General features: G+C 40.8%; 1 protein-coding gene across 1 annotated transcript; it reads right to left on the bottom strand.

Moving 5' to 3' along the window:
- Positions 1-1790: 1790 nt before the first annotated feature.
- CPOX (coproporphyrinogen oxidase) lies at positions 1791-15981 on the bottom strand. The gene is made up of 7 exons (XM_059064852.2): positions 15308-15981; positions 12897-13040; positions 12209-12319; positions 11431-11572; positions 8919-9137; positions 4922-5026; positions 1791-3138 (listed from the first exon to the last, which is right to left on the bottom strand). The coding sequence occupies exons 1-7, from the start codon at positions 15828-15830 to the stop codon at positions 3051-3053; spliced, it is 1332 nt and encodes a 443-aa protein (XP_058920835.1). The 5' UTR covers positions 15831-15981; the 3' UTR covers positions 1791-3050.
- Between the last annotated feature and the right edge of the window lie 7751 nt (positions 15982-23732).

Below are 23732 nucleotides of genomic sequence, written 5' to 3'. Positions count from 1 at the left end.
CAACAGGATTTGATTAGGACAATAAGGGAGGGAATGTCAAATCTATTCTGTGGTTTTGGGTGTGAAAGGCTATGTGGTGGTTTTTAAGATGATCACAAATCCTTGACACTCCTCCCATTGAGAGCTGGGGTCGAATTCCCTCCCACCTCCCAGGAGCTGTTCTTAGCGACTTACTTGTAACCAACGGAACGTGAAGGACGTGACACTGCATAACCTCTGGGACTAGATCAGAAGGCACTGCCTCTGCTTGTTGGGTGGAATGTGTGTTCTGAGCCACGTGTAGGCACCAGGTCCACAGTCCAAGCTAAGCCTAGCTCTCAAGCCGTCCTAGCCTACTCACACGGCTTGGACGTGTGAGTAAAAAACCTGCAGACAATTCCAGCCTTGATGAATTGTAACAGCAAATGAATCGTGGGTGGATAAATCATACAGAAACAGATTATCTGCCCTATTAATCTGATGCTCTTTAATGCAGAAAAGTTTTTATTTCATGAATTACTTGGTTGAATAGGTGGGTAAGCAGAGTATAGTGATAAAGTAGTGGTTAGAAATTTGCTCCAAAGCATTTATTTCCATCCCCCAAATTTCCACCCCTATGACCACCAACATACATGTGTAAGCCAGCAGCAGTTAGGTGTCCAAGGCTCAGACATCAGTACAAATTTGAAACAGAAATTCATTTTGAATAACAGCAGAATGATTTTCCAATAGTTATGCAATTGTTACGTTTTTCCCCAGACATAGTCTCATCTGTAAGAAAAATATGTGATTACTGAAGAGTATGAAAAACCAATATGCACAGAAAATTTTTGAAATTTCTCTTAGTCCAATGCCCAGACCCCAATAGCCCTAAACACAACTAAATAGGCTGGTAGATCTAAATGATGGGGACTTTTGATCGTAAAAGGCAAACTGAAGTTTATTGAACATTTGTTCCTATATGCCTAACAATATGTTTTTTCTTTCATTTAATCAACTTTGTTGAAGTATAAATCATATATACAATAAAATTTCATGATTTTAAGTGTCGAGCTCAGTGAGCTCTGATAAACGTATACAGTCTGGTAACCACGGCCACAATCAATACATAGAACATTTCCATCACCTCAAAACATTCTTTTGTTCCCTTTCACAATCAATTCCCCAACCCCAGCCCCTAGCAATCACTGATCTTTCTCTTGTTAGAGTTTGACTTTCCTAGGTTTTTATGTAATGTAGACATACACTGAGTGCTCTTCTGTGTCTGGCTTCTTTCACTTGGCATAATGACTTTCTGATATTCACCCATGTTCTTGCCTTTATCAATAGATGTTCCTGGGCTTCACTGGTGGCACAGTGGTTGAGAGTCTGCCTGCCGATGCAGGGGACACGGGTTCGTGCCCCGGTCCCGGAAGATCCCACATGCCGCAGAGTGGCTGGGCCCGTGAGCCATGGCCGCTGAGCCTGCGCGTCCGGAGCCTGTGCTCCGCAACGGGAGAGGCCACAACAGTGAGAGGCCCGCATACCAGAAAAAAAAAAAAAAAAAAAAAAAAAAGATGTTCCTTTTCATTGTTGAGTAGTATTTTAACATATGGATATATTATAACTTGTTTATCCATTCACCTGCTGATGGGCAGTTGTGTTATTTCTAAATTTTGGCTATTGAGAATAAAGCTGCTATAAAAATTCAACTGCAAAACTTATAATTTTCTTGGGTAAAATACCTAGGAATGAGGAACTATGGTTTAAGTACTAAGAAATATTTATCTTCCCTATATCAATTACCCTGGAAAAAATGAAAAATACAAACATTTCTTAGTCATATTTCATAATAAAATTTATTAGCACACCTGTTGTAAGAGTTGAAGAATTCATACATTTTCCAGCTCTACAGAGTCACACATGATCAAACATTCAACATATTCCAAGATAATGCTTAATAATATGTAGGAAGCTAACATTCCTTACAAACTTCAATATATTATGAATAAAATATTCACATTATTATATGAACAAAGAAGTCTTGAGAACTCTGTTGTGATTTTCTCTTAAGAGCAAAGGTAAACGTTGCAGAATCTCTAATTTAAAAACAGGACAATTTCAATTAGTCCATATTCAAGGAAATATATTTATAAAATGCCTACATGCTTCTTACACTGGTTATGTCTGCTTTAATTAGAGAAGGAAAATGTTTCTCATTTCCTAAATTCATAACATCCCCAGCATTGCTCTTAGTCTAAACCTCCATACAGAAATGTCTGGAATAGAAATTTTTAAGTATCAGAATCCAAGGGTATAAGCTTTCACATTCAAAAGTGCAAAGAATCTCCGCATCAACAAATTATAGTTCTACAAAAATCAAAATTACAACTTAGGTATCCCTTGTTTAAATAACAGTGACGTCACTTTAGAGTTAACTATAGGTAATCACTGAATTGTAACACATGCAGAGATTAAGAAAATTTCAAGTATTCCTAAATACCTATCATTACGAAAGTGAATATTTTACAATATTATGATCTCTAGAGAAAGAAATATAAAGATTGTGATCAAAGAAACTTCAGTAATGACAAAGTAAAATTTTTACTTTCATTTCCAGTTGCTTTCTAAAATTACCAGTCTCAATCTCATTGAATTAATGAAAATAAAATTTGTCTCACAACAGATTTTTGTGGCTGAAACTAAACCTTTAAAAAATATATGAAACAAAAATAACGTGAGAAGTTTCCTGATACAAATTATAATATTTAGATCCCCTAAATCAATTCTTGGAAATTGTCACTGTTTGTAAACTAGTCATATAAAATGATTCTAAAAGTATAAATGAGTTTTTCATCAACCAGTTGACTCTGACAAGCTGCCACCTCACCACCCATCACCGACAGCATCCAGAGGAAGCTTGTGGTGCTTAAAACACATTTCACCAGGAAAGGAGGCAGACTCCAGGGCGGAGAAGACTGGAGTTCTGAGACACAGGGAATTAAGTGCCACACAGTAGTGGTGGTGCCAGCCAGCGGAGCAGGGAGCCCATTATGTGTCCCCCAGACCCCAAGAAGACTGCTCTGCCTGCATCAATGCACCCAGTCCCTCGGATGGCGCAAAACGTCCAGAATTTCAGCTTCTTTGGAGTTCTCTGAGGGTGAATGCATGTACTCCCATCTATGCAGGTTCAAAACAGAAGCAAAAAACATAATAACAATACAAAATAAATAAACAACATACATACCTCTTTATCTAAAATAAATGAAAAATAAAATTCTAAGAGTAATAAAAAGACTTATACCTCTTTGTCTCCACTAGGCTTTTAAAAAATATCTGCTGCTAAAGAAATAGTTTCTTAATAATTCCTGAGCATACTCTAGCTAATATTAATATTCCAGAGCCAAAACATACTTTTACTATACACCAGGGTTTCATAAAGTATAGAACCTCAGGTGATCCATGGGCAAACTTTTTTTAGCTTAGTACTTTGGCATTTATTTTAATGTGTTACTTTCTATTTATGACAAAAATGTGGGTTTGCCTTTAATTTTCTCTCTGTAAAAAATAAGAGTATAAAATTTAAGTAAATAATACCTTAGATTATATATAAATATACAAATATGGTCAAAATGGTCAAACTGTAGTAGGAAATCTGGCAAACACTGGTTTAGATTAGAGGCTGCAAACTTTTCCTGTAAAGGGCCACATAATAAATACCTTAGGCTCTTGGGGCCACATACCTTTTGCAGTCTCTTGCCTATTCCTTTTTTGTTTGTTTTTAATAATCCTTTAAAAATATAAATTCCATTCTTAGCTTAAGGGCTGTACATAAACACAAGTGGACCTAGATTTGTCCTGAAGCCTTAAGTTTGCAGACCCCTGGTGCAGACTTTAAGAAGCTAAAAATAACCTGTTGCATTAATGTTATTCAGTTGAGCAAGGGATTGATTTATAATCCGCCCTTACCTGCAGTTTGGAATGTGCATTATAATTAGAGGCCAGCAGAGATCAGGTAGACTACCCAAGGCCTTAAGATCTCATGTCTACTTTTTAATCACATCTTGCCTCTGGGGTGGCAAGAACACCTAACAGTGATGTGCATGAGAATCTAGCCAAGGACATGAGATCCCATGAACAACAGCTAAACAAGGACAGAGCCAATGCCATTCTGAACGTAGTGACAATGGTAGAGGGTACTGATCTCACAAGGCTAGATCTGCACAGCACGATGACGCAAGGCAGACTTTCAATGCCAGCCAGTCCATTCTTATTTGGATATTTAAACTCATGGAGAAAAGAAGATTCTAGCTCTTCTAAAACAAGCGATCGTCATATTTTTTCTGATCTTTTTTATTACAGTCTGGATACACACCATTCTCACTTCCTCAAAGCCAAAAAAGTCAACTGTAGATCTTTATTAACCTAATAGCACCAACATAAATAGATTTTAAAATTCCCCACAGAGATTCAATTAACCTTTATGGAAGCATACCATGGCAGCACATAAAGCATCTGAAATAATCCCGCATACTTTCATACAAGCTTAATATTTCATAGTGGAGAATAAGACCTTTCCCCACAAGTACAATCATTTCCAATAAAATTAGAGTTAAAGAGCGGTTATGTTCATATAAATCTGCTTTGCTCATAGCTTTTCCTAGAAAATTACCAAGTAGGAACAGTCAATCTAGCTCCCTAGACACCATCATCCACCCTATCTTCTCACTCCCTCTATCCTTTCCCTGCTCTCACATATAAAGCTATATCATTTACCCTCCACCCCTTAAAAAAAACAATTTGATTTGCCTGTGATTTGCCTGTGATTTTCTTATACAGGCAGCATAGTCAAAACCAATGATGTCTTTAGGAAAGACATTTGTGGTGTCAGTGTTCATGTTTTGTGGGGATTAGAGGATTGTGGGGTTATGGAATAACTATTATTCTTATGAGTTATTCTTACCGGGCGGTGAGAGGTAAAGACATCAAGATGCTTTCGATCTTCGATCCTGGAGTGAAGAGGCCAAACCTTGTACCCCGATCATACAGCAGGTTAAATTCTACATACCTGACATCAAGATATCAAATAAGATTAAGGATTGGCTGAGTAAATGCTTTCTTAAGATTAGTCCAGGGCTTCCCTGGTGGCGCAGTGGTTGAGAGTCCACCTGCTGATGCAGGGGACACGGGTTCGTGCCCCGGTCCGGGAAGATCCCACATGCCGCGGAGCGGCTGGGCCCATGAGCCATGGCCGCTGAGCCTGCGCGTCCGGAGCCTGTGCTCCGCAACGGGAGAGGCCACAGTGGTGAGAGGCCCGCGTACCGCAAAAAAAAAAAAAAAAAGATTAGTCCATAACAAATACTTAAAGGGGGGGCGCATCTTCCCACCACCTCCCACCCCATCAGCTGGAACTGGCAGAGAAAACACCAGTCTCCTCAGTTGAGTTTTCGCCATCTGGAAAGACATAAAGAAAAGGCTATTCTACCCAACAAACAACAGGATATAGATTCAGCCCCAACATAGAGCAGTTACAAAACAATAAGGTTATGTTTTCCAATAAATAAACAGAATGAACACAAAGCTTAGAACTTGAAGGCACAAAAACAATTAAGAAAAGCAAATGGCACCCTTTACCAGGATAAAACAGCTCTTTCTGGCCCTCACCTAGAGTCTGAGATGCTTCACAGTCAAAGACTTCATTTCACTGCTAATAATTCACACGAACTAAGACAGTGTAAAGCTTTTGTAATTGAAAAGCCAAGAAAAGATAAACAGAAATCTATTAATAAATACTAATATATTCTAGATATTTCCTTTTCTTAAAATAGTTAACAGCATTAATAAGCAGTCTTCCTGCAAAATAATGACAAAGTCATAATAGAAGGTAGTGACTAAGTTGCAGTGCTCAGTCCTTAGCATCAACTAAAACCTGGTTCAGGATATTAGTTTTCCATGAACTGCCATAGAGTTAGATCTAAACTCTGTCTAGCTTACAAATCTGTGATTGCCTTTAACATCATGAGATCCTTTGTAAAAGGGTCTCTCCTCTCCAATTTCAAAAGATAATTTCTACTACCCAAAAGAATTGACAATGATCCATAAATCTGAAAATTTCAACAGTCCCCCTTCATAGCATTTCTCAACTCACTCAGAAACTACTCTCCTGGTCTAAACTTCCCTCAAATATTACCGTTTATGCATTGGTTACTGTATTTAATCACAACTAGAGAAAAATATTCTCTAGATTCCCACAGTCCTTCAATTTTTAGAAAGCAACCTTCACTGTGGAAACTTGCCAAAGGCTCTGAGAAAATTTAAATAAATTACATTCATGGATCCCTTTCTCGTCCTCACCATTTATTTATCACTGATTGAGTTCTGTGCACTAATCACTATTTAATACCTTCTTATCTCTGTTTCAAAAGATAATTTAAGTGAATCTTTTTAACTTCTTCCTAAGACCATGGAAAAGAACTCCAGTCTCTCAGCTCCCTTTTTCACCCCTGATGTTACCCTCCTGAAACATGATATTTAAGGGATGGCTGTAATTCTCTTGTTTGTACAGATGTCTTGTTCAAAGACCCTTGTAAGGAGCTCCCAAATGAGCCTCTATAGGATCCCTGCACTGCTTTTCTGTTTTGAGTGAACAATGCTCCTTTCTGTGTATCAGCCTGACTCTCACCAGGTTTTGCTTAGATCTTATCTTTCTGATCCCTTCCATACACTTATCTTCTCCGAGGTATCTACAAACTATGAAACTTAACCACTCCCTACAAACTATGAACCTTAACCACTCCCTTCAATTTAACTGATACCTACACTGTATCCTGTTTCCCTTTCCCCAAATAAAGCAAAACAAAAAAGAAGACTCAGACTGGAAGTTCAAGGTCTGGGGAGAGAATAGTAGTAACTGAGGACAAGAGACTAAATGAGATAGCCAAGCAAGAGGCTGCAAAGTCAAAAGAGAAGCAGCCTAACCACTGCTGGGGAAAGTCATACAGAAGGGGATGCGAGGAAGTGGGGAAGAGTAATACAGATAATGGGTTACGAATGCCGTGTAAGAAAGTGAAGATGGGGCTCATAACCACAGCAAAGAGCTGGGGTTAACTTAAGCCCTAGAGATTTCTGCCATTTTAAGGCCCAGAGATATGGGTGGTAAAAGGAGCCTCTCTTTGAAAGTACAGTCATCCACCACACCACAGAAGATTAACCTAATACCCCACACTTCTGCCTAATTCAAAAAACACAGACATGAAATGATACACACAAATGGAACTTTCAAAATATGTTGTCAATTAATAATAAAAAACGAAACAAACAACATAAAACATCATTCCTTTGTCCAAGAAGTTTTAAAGGCTTCACCTCATTAGTATTCACGAAACCTGTCAGCTTTGAGTAAGAAATCTTACCCAAAACGAGAACACTGCACTTTCCACAGAGTTTTTTTTTTCTTTTTTTAGTTTCTTGTTTTTTTTTTTTTTTTCTTTTTTTGCGGTATGCGGGCTTCTCACTGTTGTGGCCTCTCGCGTTGCGGAGCACAGGCTCCGGACGCACAGGCTCAGCGGCCATGGCTCATGGGCCCAGCCGTTCCATGGCATGTGGGATCTTCCCGGACCGGGGCACGAACCCACGTCCCCTGCATCGGCAGGCGGACTCTCAACCACTGCGCCACCAGGGAAGCCCTTGTTTGTTTTTTTAATTGGAGTTTGTTGTTTCCACAGAGTTTTAAATTATCCTCTTAGGATGGTCTTCCCCACTAAACTGTGAGCTTTTCCCAGCATGGTCTCTAGCCATAGGAGGCACCTAATAAACTCAAGTGAAGGGAAGGAATAGTAAAAGTGTATCTGGGAAACCATGGGACCAAAAAAAAAAAAAAAAAAAAAAAAAAGTCCCAAAACAGATGCATTGTTAAAGAACTGTCTAACAAGAACACTTAATCAATTCTCATTTTCCCAAGTTTATAAACAGGGAGCAAGCAAGCAGAGGTAGTCCTAAGAAAGAATAAACAACAAACATTTACCTTGAGATTTTGAACATTATCTAAGTTGACCTTTTAGCTTTACCTCCTTAAGAACCCAAAGTTTCATATGCCTGAGACAAAATTAACATAAATGAGAAAATCCATTTTATAGCCATGGACCAGTAGTACACATGCAATTAAGATGGTAACGAGAAACCGCTGTGAGAGGCAAGACTGGATAATTTGGAGCTGATTCACAATCACACCCCCGCTGAAGATGACCTCATTCACATCTAAGAAAGTCTGCAAGTTTTGAAGGCACCTGGTTCCACACCTGGGATCTTTTATTTACTATCTGTGTAAACTCGGGCAAGGGACTTACTTTGCTGAGACTAAATTTTGTCATCTGTAAAATGATGATAATTACACCAATCTCACAGGTTTGTGAAGAAATTTAGATGCAAACTGCCTAACATATTAGCCAGCACATATTAACGTCTCCATAATTAATACATATTATCATTAAGTGTAAATAATTTCTGAAGTGATTATTTTCATCGTAACAACTTCCATGAAAACCTAGATAAATGAAAAAAAATGTGTGATTCCAAATTTACAAAGCAGCAAAAACATTAAATGATTCCCCTATCTTGGCGTAAGCCTGGAAGGTATTGCTAGAAGAAACGATAAGAAATCAGCTGAAATAAATTCAACAAACAAGTTCTTACTATAGGCCTAATATGGTACTCTAATGTATACACAAATTAAACAAACTTTGCTCTTTTTGTAATACTAGTTTATACAATGTTTTTTAATTCACTTCATATTTATCTAGTTATGAAAAGAAATTAGAGTGAGTATTAACAAAACTCTGACAAAGTATCTGCCCAAGACAACATATCATCCACTCTTATAATGGCTGCTCTGCTTCCCGACCTCCTACCCCCCCCCCCCGAGTTATGCAATGAGACGGTTCATTCTTCTGTCACTCACTCACCGTCCTCTCCGGAGCTGCTGCCACAACTTCTCCCGGGGGGTGAAGGAGTCATCACAGTGCTTTTTCACAAGGGGGATATAAGAAGGAATGACAGCCTGGGCACAGCTCTGCACAAAGCGAAAGACCTCCTCCTTGGATGGAGAGTCAAGGTCATCAAAAAAGATACCCCCGATGCCTCTCCGCTCCCCACGATGGGCTATAAAAAAGTAATCGTCACACCTGGAAAATACAGCAAGGCCAAATCAGGGACCAAAGAGGAAAAAACAGACAGATGTGAAAATCAGTGTGAGCATTTCAGCTTAGAGCACCATCCCTGACTAATGCCAGCACAGTGCCCTTACTTTTTGTCCATGTCTGAAAATGAACCTAGAGTTTTAGACAGATTTCCTGTAGTTATCAACAACGAAGAAAATGCTTACACTTTTACCTAGGAAGCAACAGGCAAGCTAATACATGTCTATCTGAAGATGTGGCACTCTAAGACCTTTACTGAAAAGAAAGAGTCCACTATTAATACTGTATTTCCTTCTTTTTTTTTTAAAGCACTGTATTTCTTAAAACAAGGGATGCTGCTGCCCTCAGAAGCACTGCTACTTTTGCAGCAGGCAGGACTCCTCTACCAACAATGACACAAACCATGTCCTTGATGGAGTGCTAACCCCTAAGCTGTCTGAATCAGATCTTATTCACCAAAGGAAGGTAGAGTAAATTATCTCTAAGGTCTCTTTCGGCAATAAAATGTGATGACTCTATAGCATGCATAACTCAGGGGAGGGTTGGTGGAAGGAAATGTTCATAGAATAAGAGTCCTCAGATGTTCAGAGAATAAGAGTCTTCAGAACGTTAAAGGTTGCCCTTGTGAAGCAGCACATGAAACTATCAATTTGTTCTTGAGTCTTTCCCCACCTGTGCCTACTAGAGAAGATTTCCTAAGTCTTTCCTAATTGCTAAATTTGCAGTATAGTTTACATCCTGGAAATACTTTTCATTATCTCTGTATAATGAGGGTTCCTAAATAGAAAACCTGTACAAACAAAAACTAAAAGCTATTGAAAAGGTTATCTTAAAAATAGCCTTAGGTGGTCTTCCCTGGTGGCGCAGTGGTTGAAGGTCCGCCTGCCGATGCAGGGGACACGGGTTCGTGCCCCGGTCCGGGAGGATCCCACATGCCGTGGAGCAGCTGGGCCTGTGAGCCATGGCCGCCGGGCCTGCACGTCTGGAGCCTGTGCTCCGCAGCGGGAGAGGCCACAATAGTGAGAGGCCCTCGTACCGCCAAAAAAAAAAAAAAAAAAAGCCTTAATAGCTTAAAGTTTAAAAAAAAAAAAGGCAGCAGATGCAAATCCCTAGAACTGATGTGCTGGTATAATTCACCTTGATTAGCACTTCTTGGGTTTTCTTCATAGGTACATTTTATTAACAGAATTAAAGTATATCCTGAGCAAGGTTGTAAAGCCAGCTTTAACTAAATCATGTTATTTCCCAAATCTCTTTTCATGATATTATGAAATGAAGAGATTTACTAAATATGTATACTAAAAACTTTTTAGCTAGCCCGCATCCTAGATATTTTATTAATACTACTCAGATAAAATTCTTCAGTAACAGCGATAAAAGGAAACAAAGAAAAAGAAAGAGAGAGAATGTCTACCCTACCAATCCTCCTCCTGAAAGGAAGCTGATTTGTAAGAGAAAAACAACGCTTCATCCTACATCTGTGTGTCCACAGCTGTCCAGTGTTTAGTGGTAATGTCAAATCAAAGAGAGGTTATTTAAATGTCTTATATTTTCTGAGGATTTTAAAGCTGAACTCCATATTCTTAGATAAATAACATCAAGATTCCACAAATATTAGCACTAAAAGCAAAGCAAAAAAAAAAAAAACCCAAGACCCCTTTCTGTTCCTCCTTTTACTAGAATGGCAATTAGCTCTAAGTAGAGTTGAGTACTTTATTATTCCAAACAACTTATGCACAGACTCTGTTCCACATCTACTAAATATCCTGAGTCTCCTCACAACTTTTTTCTTTACGATTAGAGTTCCTTTCACAAAGTTTCCAATCCCACTTTCTCCTTGTCCAAAATCTCCAGTACATTTGCACCTCTCCTAATAGTTCTCCAACCCTTCCCATGCCCTAACACATTTCCATGGCAACAACGAGATGATAATCCTCGTGTGGGATGAGAATTTAATATCCCACTTTAGGAGTAAAAAGCCTCTGATTCTCAGGCATATATCACCTTCAAGTTTATATCCTAAACCATCTGATATCAAAAATGATATCGCTACCCAATTTTTATCACAGACATTCAAATATTCCTAAGAAAATAATGTATTAAAACCACTTAAAACTCGTATGTCACTTCTGGTGAAAGGAAGGAAGGGAGGGAGGAAGGAAACAGTTCAACCTTCATAAGCTGAAAAAGATACTTAGTGACACAGTAGTGCCTTCAGGATCTATAGAAGAAATGGAAAATACTTAGCGGTCATGACAAGTTCAATAACTTTACCTACCATTTTTTAAATTTGGGGTAGAGATCTGGACCATGCTGGTCACAAGCTTCCTTTAGAGTCCTGTGAAAATGCACTGCATCCTCTTGGTTCAAGTATGTTGGGGTAAGGTCACATCCACCACCAAACCACCACTGCTTGTTACCTACCAAATCAAGACATGTGATTCTGATGTGGACTTTTGAGATGCAGCACACTACTCAAAAGGAAAAGTTAAATACATTGCTTTAAATGCCATCACCTGCAGAGACGCCAAAAGGAGTGGCGTGCACTGCACAGGTGCTCTGACAGGGTAACAGTTGGCCCAGCTAATGGCAAACATAGACTGGAACTATATTTACATAATGAAGCATGATCAACTGCACCCCATTTTAAACCCACTGACAAGGCACTAGTGACTGGCAAAGCTACATATGTGGAAAATAATTTCCAAAAGCAAGTTCTCAGTGGCAACTTAACATTGCACATGAGGTTTTCCTTTGGATTTAATAAATTTATATTTGCAAAAAACCCCGTGTGCACTTTAAGTTTGGGTTCATTAAATCATTCCTTGTGTGTTGGAGGAAAATGGGGATGCCAGAGACCAGCCAATACCACTTTCACTTTTCACATCTAATAAATAATCCATTGCACCTGCCAAGGAATAAGCTTTCACATGCTTCCCAAAAAACCTAGTTAAGATGGTATTTATTTTTTCTGGATTTTAGATGTTATGCCCCCTAACGTGTTTTAAAATACACATTTTGCACAATAATACTTTCTACACCTCCAGAACCCTTACCTTCAGCTTCTTCTATTTCAAAGTATCTGTAGTTGAAATGGATAGTAGGAGCATGAGGATTCTTGGGGTGGATAACAGAGCTCACGCCCATAGCAGAAAACGGCAATTTACCTGGAAAGTAAAACATGCAGTGAGTTGCACTCGATCACCTGGCTTGACACAAATTAACTCCAACATGGTTTCTGAATCAATTTTCAAAGGCTGCTTTTCAATTTGTCTCTTAAAATATAATTTTTAAAAAGTAACTGTGTCCTCAAGTCCATTCTCTACGTCTGTGTCTTTATTCCTGTCCTGCCCCTAGGTTCTTCATAACTATGGACATATATACGCTACCAAATGTAAAATTGATAGCTAGTGGGAAGCAGCCGCATAGCCCAGGGGGATCAGCTTGGTGCTTTGTGACCACCTAGAGGGGTGGGATAGGGAGGGTGGGAGGGAGAGGCAAGAGGGAGGAGATATGGAGATATATGTATATGTATAGATGATTCACTTTGTTATAAAGCAGAAACTAACACACCATTGTAAAGCAATTATATTCCAATAAAGATGTTAAAAAAGAAAAGTAATTGTGAACATGCTCAGCTAGCATATGCACCCAGATGGAATTTTACAGAAGCAATATGTACTTTATAAATAAAACTTGCAGGGAGAAAAGGTTTACAGGGACTATTAAAGGAGACTGATTTACCATCTTTCACCTGCAGCTTTTTTCCTCTGCTTCTCATCTGTTTTGCTGCTTCCTCAGAAAGATTTCCATGAACAACAGAAATGTTCACCCCGGCCTTTTCAAAAACACGCCCATCTTGAAGTACACAGCTGATGCCACCACCTCCTGTTTATAGAAATGTAAAATGAGGAGAGAATTGTAAGGGTATATGCGAAGTTAAAAACAACTGCTGCATGAAGGTGGTGGGATTAGGAGTTATTTTCCTCCTCTGTTTTCCAAATCTTCCAGAATATCAGCATATTTATAATTTTTAAGTACAATAAAACTAGATAACCAGCTTAGCTTTATGACATTTGCTACTGATCATGGGTGAATATTTTATCTCCCCACACCACCCAACCGAATACTCTTCTGTCATCATCTAAAATGAATCACTGGAATAGTTTCCCTTCAAATAAGACTGTTCAGAATGGCAGCGGTTGTCTGTGATACATGAGAGAAAGCTAAGATTAAAAACAGGAATAAGTACATTCAAAGAGTGTTCCAGTATTGCCAAATTTAAGAGCTCCATAATGTTTCAATTGTTTCTTCTCAGTGTGTTGTTTGCCTTTTATTTACAGGTAATTAAAAAACAGATACTGAAATGCTTAAGGAATTAGGAAGCTTGAACTGAGTGAGACACACATTAACATTTAGGTATATAAGCTTTACTACTAGTACCTGGTTTGTTTTTTGAAGATACTAGAGGTACCACAAGAGTTAATTGTTTCATGAAGCTTCATGTTTGGCTTGTTTTATTTCTAAGAATTTTTAGAGCTGGATGGGACATAAGATGATCCAGTATGACCCCTGTATATTTCAAATGAGAAAACTGAGGCCCAGAAAGGCAAAATACTTTCTCCAAAAACACAACTAGTAGGTGGCCCAAACAATTTGTCTCAGTGCTTTCTAAGAATCGAACAATATTTGCAGCACTTCATATATATACCCCTTATTTTATCCTTATAATGCATTCATATGTTATTTATAATTTCATTTCATAGATGAGGAAACAGAGGCACAAAAAGTAACTACTGAAGGTCACACAGCTAGTCCAGGTTGTGTCCTGATTCAACAGTCCTCACTTTAAAAATTAGAAGATGGGGCTTCCCTGGTGGCACAGTGGTTGAGAGTCCGCCTGCCGATGCAGAGGACGCAGGTTCGTGCCCCGGTCCGGGAAGATCCCACATATGCTGAGGAGCGGCTACGCCCATGAGCCATGGCCGCTGAGCCTGCGCGTCCGGAGCCTGTGCTCCGCAACGGGAGAGGCCCGCGTACCGCAATAAAACAAAACAAACAAACAAAAAAACCCAAAAAACAAAAAAAATTAGAAGATTAGAAGATCCCACATGCTGCGGAGCAACTAAGCCCGGGAGCCACAACTAATGAGCCTGCGCTCTAGAGCCTGTGAGCCACAACTACTGAGCCCACGCGCCACAACTACCGAAGCCCACGAGCCTAGAGCCTGTGCTCCACAACAAGCCACCCCAATGAGAAGCCCACGCGCCGCAACGAAGAGTAGCTCCCGCTCACCACAACTAGAGAAAACCTGCGCGCAGTAGCCAAGACCCAACACAGCCAAAAATAATTAATTTTTTAAAAATTACAAGATGGAAAACCCTATGAAAACCAGATTTAACTTCATTTAAAATAAATGTGGCAGTATCACAGCCCCAAATCAGCTGATGAGAAGTTGCTGCAGGTAAGAAGAATCAGAAATCCTTTAAGTGTATGACCAAGATGTAAGGTTTCACTGTACAGGCAATAACATGGTCATGAATGTAGGACGCTATAAGAACTAGGTTTTAATACTTAAGTATTTTACCAGTGGAAATAAAGATTTTCCTGGCAGGAAATCTGATGGGTGCATTTGGCAGAATTACTGACAAGCCAGGTCAAATATTTATTGCGCAACCTGGGGAAAAGACACAATGCGACGCAATAACACCCTCAGCTGAAGGAGACTGGCTGACACTTAGTAAAGAGGAGATGACTTTCTTTTTCCATCTCCAAAGGAAAAGAAAGGGTAAACGCACCCAGAGAAGCAGGGGAAATGTGGAGAAAATCTATGCTCAGTTACAACCTTGGACATCCAAGCCTGTTGGCTAAAACTGACCTTAAGACTTGTATGAAAAATGCCATATAAAATTACAAAGATCTTTTAAATGTCCAGTACTAGAGTGACAGCAGATCTGGGTCCACACCTGCAAGCTGAGGGCTGATGACCCTGTCAGTGTCAATCGTTTTAAAGGTATCCCTTTTAACCTAGCAGCCGCTGTGTAGGTACCCCTTTCCTTACTCCCATCCCCTATTCTGAGTCATTTTCTGCCGGCAAACTAAAGCCCGAACTCTCTTCCCCATCTCCACCTCCCGCTAGGGGCCGACCTCCTCACCTTCCTTCCTCTCCCACCGGTCCACAGAGAAGCTGGCGCCCCCGTCCACCTGTGCCAGCGCCTGGCACACCTGGGCCTGGGTCTCCAGGATCAGCAGCTCCATCTTGGTCTTCATGTCGCCCGGCCTCCTCCGCAGCTCGTGCAGGTCGGTCACAGGCGAGGCCATGAAGCAGCTGCAGCGGCGGGCCAGCTCGTCGTCCTCCTCCTCCGTTCTCCCCGGCGAGGGACTCGGCGCCCCCGAGCTCTTGCTCACCATCTCCGCCCGCTCCACGAGCCCGAAGGTGGCGGCGGCCAGCCCGGCCAGCCCGGCCAGCCCCGCGGCCAACCCGGTCCTCAGCCGGGGGCCGCCTCCCGCAGTAGGGCCGTACCCCAGCCCGCGGCTCTGCTCGGCCCAAGCGGTGCTAGGGGGGCGGCAGAAGCGTCCGGCCGCGCAGCGCAGGGACCAAGAGCGCAGCTTCCCGCAGCCGCCCCGCGCCGCGAGCCAGCAGAGGCCCGCGCTCAGCCTGCCCACGTGCATGGCCATGCTCCCGCACTGTCACCCTGGGCAGTGCCCACCTCCCGCAGACAGGCCCCTGAGCCCCCTGGAGTCCCGAGCGGCGAGCAGACAACGGCGCAGGGAGAGGGAAACTTGGTCGGAAAAGAGCTACTACCGGGTCGGCTACCCGGAGTAGAATGCCGGGAGCTGTAGTCCCGGCCCCTATGCCGCCTGCAGGGGCGCGCCCGGGAGATAAAAGAATCCACCGTCCCCAGAAGGGCGGGTCCCACGGGTAGAGAACTGGGGTGCTGGGTAGGAGAGGGCAGTGGAAGCGAAGGCAGAGATAAAAGAGGCCTTCTTGTCACGCACAACCTCTGGTCTGCGGTTCACCCAATCACAGGGAGAAGACAAAGTAGGGCTGGACGCGCCGAGGGCTAACCAGGGAGAAACGTGGCCAGAGACTCCTGCCCCGACTTATATTTCTAAACAGCGTTGCAAACCCTGACTCCTGTATGTATAGAAGGCCCCTTCGTCCGCGCTTCTAGTCCTCTAGAGCTTCTAGAGCTTGTAGGATTGGTGGGGCGGAGCCTGGGAAACTTCTTACCTATGGGCTAGTTTTGTTTGTTTGTTTGTTTAACATCTTTACTGGGGTATAATTGCTTTATATGGTGTTTTAGTTTCTGCTTTACAACAGAGTGAATCAGTTATACATATCACATATGTTCCCATATCTCTTCCCTCTTGCGTCTCCCTCCCTCCCACCTTCCCTATCCCACCCCTCTAGGAGGTCACAAAGCACCGAGCTGATCTCTCTGTGCTATGCGGCTGCTTCCCACTAGCTATCTATTTTACGTTTGGTAGTGTATATAGGTCCATGCCGCTCTCTCACTTCGTCACAGCTTACCCTTCCCCCTCCCCATATCCTCAAGGCCATGCTCTAGTAGGTCTGTGTTTTATTCCCGTCCTACCCCTAGGCTCTTAATGACATTTTTTTCCCTTAGATTCCATATATATGTGTTAGCATACGGTATTTGTTTTTCTCCTTCTGACTTACTTCACTCTGTATGACAGACTCCAGGTCCATCCACCTCACTACAAATAACTCATTTTCGTTTCATTTTATGGCTGAGTAATATTCCATTGTATATATGTGCCACATCTTTATCCATTCATCTGTTGATGGACACTTAGGTTGCTTCCATGTCCTGGCTATTGTAAATAGAGCTGCAATGAACATTGTGGTACATGACTCTTTTTGAATGATGGTTTTCTCAGGGTATATGCCCAGTAGTGGGATTGCTGGGTCGTATGTTTGAGAGGTTCCTTAAAAAACTACAAATAGAACTACCATACGACCCAGCAATCCCACTACTGGGCATATACCCTGAGAAAACCATCATTCAAAAAGAGTCATGTACCTATGGGCTAGTTTTTAAAAGGAGTCGGAAAAGCTAGTTAAAGGACTCCTAAGAAAATCCTAGGAAAAGACTTTCTGGGATCAACTCCATATCACAGTTCTATCATAAAAATCTTCCCAGGCCTTGCTTCTACAGTGCCCACTTAATTATTTTGGAACTAGGAAAAGCAAAGTGTTTTACTAAACCGGCATAGAACTTAGGAACTGGTGTGTCTGGCTGCTCAAGGAAGAAGAGATTTAAACGTACAGATCCTACAGTTGTAGAGTGCTGCCAAGTATTTCTCATGTTTAGTACTTGCAGCAACTCCAGTAAGCTAGGCAGGACAGACATTCACACTCCTTCCTCTTTTCACCCCCAGCGTGCGTGCACACACACACACACACGTTAAGAGAAATGGGGAAAGAAGCTAACATAGATTTGATAGATTTTTTTTGTTCCTGTAACCATGCCACAGTTCCATGTTGTCTGGACATAAAAGTGTAAGAAGGACTGTCATGGGCTAATTCGTCCCTTAACTCTCAAGGATGATTTAAATTTCTAGTAGTGGATAATTATGTAAGCCACTGGTGGTGGTTTCTACGTTTTTTCATGGTGGCTAGATGCAGTGATGAAAATTCCATGGCTGCGGGTCAAACCAGTTTTTCAAGGCAGTATATTTTATCATCCACAACAGCATCCAGCAGCTCTTACACAGAGCATATTGTTAGCTGGGTGGGCATGCTTGACTCTCTAGCAGATTCAATGAGTGTTAAAGGCCTGGATTAAGAAGTGAATAAACTACGTTGGGGGAAGCTTTTAGCTGTAGTGTAACTTGCTGGGAGGCTGAGTTGGCAAAGGAAAGAAAAGATAAGAACTATCACTGTATAATGCAGCCCACTGCAGGGAACATGGCCCAGGAGGGGACCAAACCCAGCCTGGAAGCCTGGCAGGTCTTTTGGCAGGGGAGACACCAGAGCTGAAGAACCTATAGGAGGTTTAGCCCTCAACAGGGTCAGGAAGGGTCTGGGAGCTCTGTGGGCGTGGGATTAAGAAACATTAGCTGGGTATTAACCCTCCTTGACTGGTCTAGACCATTGAAAATAATACCTCAAGGTGTAAGGGAGGAGGTGAAGGACAGATGGTGTCTGTGTTCAGAGAAGAAAGATCCATAGCGCAGTTTGGGGCCTCAGCCCTATCAGGGATATCCTTGCTGCATCCTGGGTCCTGGGCCTATGCACCTGCCCGCAATCATTTTGTCACTCCTAATCCCATTCCTGCCTCACCTCTCTCTACCTGGGCAACCCTTTTGTGCCTTTCAGAACTGCGATCTGGCTTCACCTCCCACTGATACCATCCCTGACACTCCTAGGCTGACTTGTAGAGCATCTTCTCCTCCTCTAGACTCCTGTGCTCACCCTTACCTAACACTTGTCCTACAGACAACACATCTGTCTATCCCACCAGACTGTGAGCTTCGTGAGAGCAGGGTCTTTGTATCCCCAGCACCTACCGCAATGCCTAGCTTGTGGTTGGCTCTGAATGTTTATAGAATGAATGAACAGAGGGCAGACTGAGCAGGAGAAACTGCCAGATGCTCCAAAGGAATTAAGAAGAAAGAGTGCTGTGAGACAGATGTGAGGGGAGAGGGAGAGGGGGCAAAACTGATGAAGGGGGTTAAAAGGCACACTCTTTCAGTTTTAAAATAAATAAGTCCTGGGGATGTAAGATACAGCATGATGACTATAGTTAACAATACTATACTGTATATTTGAAAGTTGCTAAAAGAGTAGATCTTAAAAGTTCTTATTACAAGAAAAAAAAATTGTAACTATGTGTGGTGATGGATGTTCACTAGTTAATTGCAGTGATCATTTTGCAATAGATATGTATATAAAATCATTACATTGTACACCTAAAACTAATTTAATATTATATGTCAATTATACCTTAATTTTTTAAAAAAATAGAAAAAGAACTATCACTCAAGGAAGGCTTTGTTTGCCTTTTCTAGATGCCTGTGGTGGGGTTTGACTGAGCCTGGTGGTGATAAGTGAACCTCATTAATGAAAGGGAACCTCTCTGGCCCATTTTCCTTTAAGAGCCCCCTTCATTATTGCTCTAATTCTGAGAATACCCATAAAGTTAGTACAAGATAAGCAGGCACAGGCTGTTTTGAACATTTGCCTGGTCAGATAGGCTGGACTTGAGCCCAATTGTGTGCTAGTTTCTAGGTTTCCACCCCTCCCCACCCTTAGCCTTTCTATGTGCAGGGCATCTCTCATTTCCTCCTCTGGTTTCCAGCGCCTTCCCTACTTTCACCTTGTTAATGGTACACTTAAGAAAGACCTTAACAGCCTGATTAGTATGAGTTTAAACCACACTTCCTAGGGGTTCAAATTGTTTCCAAGGAGGATACTTGTATGTAAGTGTTATTTGTTGGGGTGGAGTAAAAGGCATCCCCTTGTCAAGCAATTTCAAGCATCAGAAAGCTGACAGGGCCAAATCATAGGTTTAGAGTAAGTTGTAAGACACAAGGTGTAAGGTAGATATTCTCATACTTTTTGAACCCAGTTTCCTGCACTGCTTTGTGTTCTGTGTGACCCTACCAGCCAAAAAGATTCTGACTCGACTTATACAAACTCATGAGGTATAGGTATATTAGTATCATTTTTCAAACTCCACATGCTTTCCAGCATCCTTATGAACTTTACCCCTCCTCTCTGCCCCAAAGCCCTGTTGAACATAACTGACTTTAGGCCCACTGGTGGTATATGAGTCTGCCCTTTTCTGGAGAGAATTAGAAAAGACTCTGACATCCCTCTGGCAGATTTTCTGCCTTCTAAAAAAATACACACACACACACACACACACACACAGTCATAATTCCCAGTACCTTTACTAAATTGTACTGCTTTCACCAATTCCCACATTTTGAGAGCCAAACTTAAGAAATGTATAGGGTTGGCCAAAAGGTTCATTCAGGTTCAGAAGATGGTACAAAAAACCTGAACGAACCTTTTGGCCAACGCAATATTATTCAAGTGACTCAGCTCTGTTATTTTCTGCTAGATACAGAAACTCAGGATAATTATGAACTGTGTTGCCTAACAGATATGTTTGCCTTGGCAATCTTCTGCCAATTTATCTGAAATTCTAATCGGGGTGGTCATGGGGTGATAGTAGTGAGATTAGCAGAGAAGTGGAATTTTTGAGATTTTTACTCAATTTTTGTCCTAGAATTTGCATTTTAAACTCTTAGGATTTTGGAGGCAAATATTTACACAAATCATTAAAATAATTGTTTCTTAAAGCTAATGTAGGCTAAATATCTAATTCAATTTGGTGTTGCTAATTTGTTTTTTCTTTAACTGAAGTAATTTTTTTTTATTGGAGCATAATTGCTTTACAGTGTTGTTAGTTTCTGCTGTACAGCAAAGTGAATCAGTTATACACGTATGTATATCCCCTCCTTTTTGGATTTCCTTCCCATTTAAGTCACCACAGAGCACTGAGTAGAGTTCCCTATGCTATACAGTAGGTTCTTGTAGTTATCTATTTTATACATAGTAGTATATATATGTCAATCCCAATCTCTCAGTTCACCCCACCCCCTGCCCTGTCCCCCCTTGGTGCCCATACACTGGTTATCTACGTCTGTGTCTCTACTTCTGCTTTGCAAGTAGGTTCATCTGTACCATTTTTCTAGATTTTACATATATGTATTAATATATTTATTTTTCTCTTTCTGACTTATTTCACTCTGTATAACAGTCTCTAGGTCCATCCACATCTCTGCAAATGGCACAGTTTTGTTCCTTCTTATGGCTGAGTAATATTCCATTGTATATATGTACCACATCTTCTTTATCCATTCCTCTGTTGATGGACATTGAAGTTGCTTCCATGTCCTGGCTATTGTAAATAGTGCTGCAATGAACATTGGGGTGCATGTATCTTTTGGAATTATGGTTTTCTCCGGAGTGGGATTGCTGGGTCATATGGCAGTTCTATTTTTAGTTTTTTAACGACCCTCCATACTGTTCTCCATAGTGGCTGTATCAATTTACATTCCCACCAACAGTGCAGGAGGGTTCCCTTTTCTCCACACTCTCTCCAGTATTTATTGTTTGTAGATTTTTTTGATGATGGTCATTCTGACCAGTGTGAAGTGATACCTCATTGTAGCTTTGATTTGCATTTCTCTAATAATTAGTGATGTTGAGCATCTTTTCATGTGTTTGTTGGCCATCTGTATGTCTTCTTTGGAGAAATTCTATTAGGTGTTCTGCCCATTTTTTGGTTAGGTTGTTTGTTTGTTTGTTTTATTCAAACAGAAAGTCACAAAAATTATAATCATCCTCATCAGTTCACTCAGTCCCATGTAATTAATTTTTTTCATCTTGATCTTTTGTTAGCACTTTTATGAATTCATCAGTTTCCCATTAGAGTCTGAAAATGTTTATTCATTCAGTTCAGCAGTATAGTCAGTTACCAGAAACCTGTACTTGTCAGAGTCTTTTCCATGAATTCCTTGAAGATGAAACCCTTTTATAGGAACATTTTTATGAAAGCATCAGAGTACACCCAGAACTGTCTGTAAAATGGCAAAAGACTTTAAAATGACTACGGTTAAAGATGTGATGAAAGTTCATAATAATGCAATTGACAAGGAAATTTAGTTATTTCTGAGATATACATTTTAAAGTAATAACTAGAATTATGACTTATAACATTATACCAGAACATATAAGATTTTTAGAAATTTCATGTAATGTCTGAAACATTTATATTAACATATTTCCATATAAATAACCCAAAGAAAGTTTAGTGTTTGTTTGTTTGTTTGTTTATACTGCAGGTTCTTATTAGTCATCAATTTTATACCCATCAGTGCATACATGTCAATCCCAATTGCCCAATTCAGCACACCACCATCCCCACCCCACCGCGGTTTTCCCCCCTTGGTGTCCATACGTTTGTTCTCTACGTCTGTGTCTCAACTTCTGCCCTGCAAACTAGTTCATCTGTACCATTTTTCTAGGTTCTACATACATGCATTAATATACGATATTTGTTTTTCTCTTTCTGACTTTGGTTTTTTTATGTTGAGCTGCATGAGCTGTTTGTATATTTTGGAGATTAATCTCTTGTCCGTTGCTTCATTTGCAAATATTTTCTCCCATTCTGAGGGTTGTCTTTTCGTCTTGTTTATGGTTTCCTTTACTGTGCAAAAGCTTTTAAGTTTAATTTGGTCCCATTTGTTTATTTTTGTTTTTATTTTCATTACTCTAGGAGTGGGTCAAAAAAAGATCTTGCTGTGATTTATGTAACTAAAGTAATTTTTAAATTAGTTTTTCATAGAGGTGTAGATACCACCCAAATATTCCAGAAAAATTTTATTAAATAGAGAAAGCCATGGTGCCTGCCCCTTAGGTTTTTTATGTTCTGCCTTTAGCCCATCTGTAATTCTTTCCTATAGTAATATGTATGTGATATCTGGAGTTACAGCACCATTTTGCGACCAAGATTAAGAAAGTCCCATGAAAAAGTTTGCACAGCAGTAAGATTGAAGGAGCCTGGGTCCTGGTTACATCCTTGAGCAGATGCACTAGTCCTGGGCTGCCTATCTTTGGAGTTATTATATGAGAAAAAAATAAATTAAGGTACTGGTTGTCAGGTTTTCTTTTACTTGCAGCTTAAGTCTTTCTAATACTCTAATTCTTCCTTGTTCGTTCAGATGCCCACCCTGGAACAAATCCACAATGGCTGGGGTAGGAGATAGGATCATGCTGGAACACAGGGGACCTCCCCCTATAATTAGTGTTGGAGAGAATGAGTGGTGAGTGTGGGATGTCATTTCTAGAAAAAGGGAAATACGGTAAGCAAACAATAGCATAAATGCCTGATGTAGAGAGAAATTTTTGAAGATTATCCCAGGTATTGAGCCTGTGGATCTAAGATTAACAAAAATATGAAATTCAGAAAGAAGAACTAGCAAGTATAGGGGGGACAGGAGGTAATCACTTTGATCCAGACAGTTGTTAAAAGAGTTGTTTCCACCAGTTTAGCCAAAGCTCTCCAGAAGTCCATTTGCCTGGATACAGCAGTTTCCTGGCCATCTACCCCTTCACTATACAATGCTCTCAATATCCATTCTAGGAGGCTTAAGAATATCATGGGTCAACTGAAAGGTGTGTGGGGGGAATCATTTGGGAAAATGTTAGGGACAAAGTGTTGATATATGCAGGTGTCCCTTCTGTTAGGCCATCAGGGAACAATGGGCATTGGGCTGCTGTTGAGTAATCCTCACCAGACAGAAATAAGAATGACATTTAACATTGCTCCTGGGTACCTGCCTCCATGATGATTTCGTGACACTAGCAACCAATGGTATTTGCAGAAAAGATACAAAGCTGCTCCCATTCATGTCATGGAGAATTCATCTCATTTGGTGGACTAGAATTCTCTCCTGGAAAAAACACAATTAAAACCTTTTTTTTTTTTGCAGTATGCAGGCCTCTCACTGCTGTGGCCTCTCCCGTTGCGGAGCACA

Source organism: Kogia breviceps, chromosome 5 (genome assembly GCF_026419965.1).
Source record: "Kogia breviceps isolate mKogBre1 chromosome 5, mKogBre1 haplotype 1, whole genome shotgun sequence".
In the NCBI taxonomy this organism is placed as follows: domain Eukaryota; kingdom Metazoa; phylum Chordata; class Mammalia; order Artiodactyla; family Physeteridae; genus Kogia; species Kogia breviceps.
This window is presented reverse-complemented; position numbering and strand designations above follow the sequence as displayed.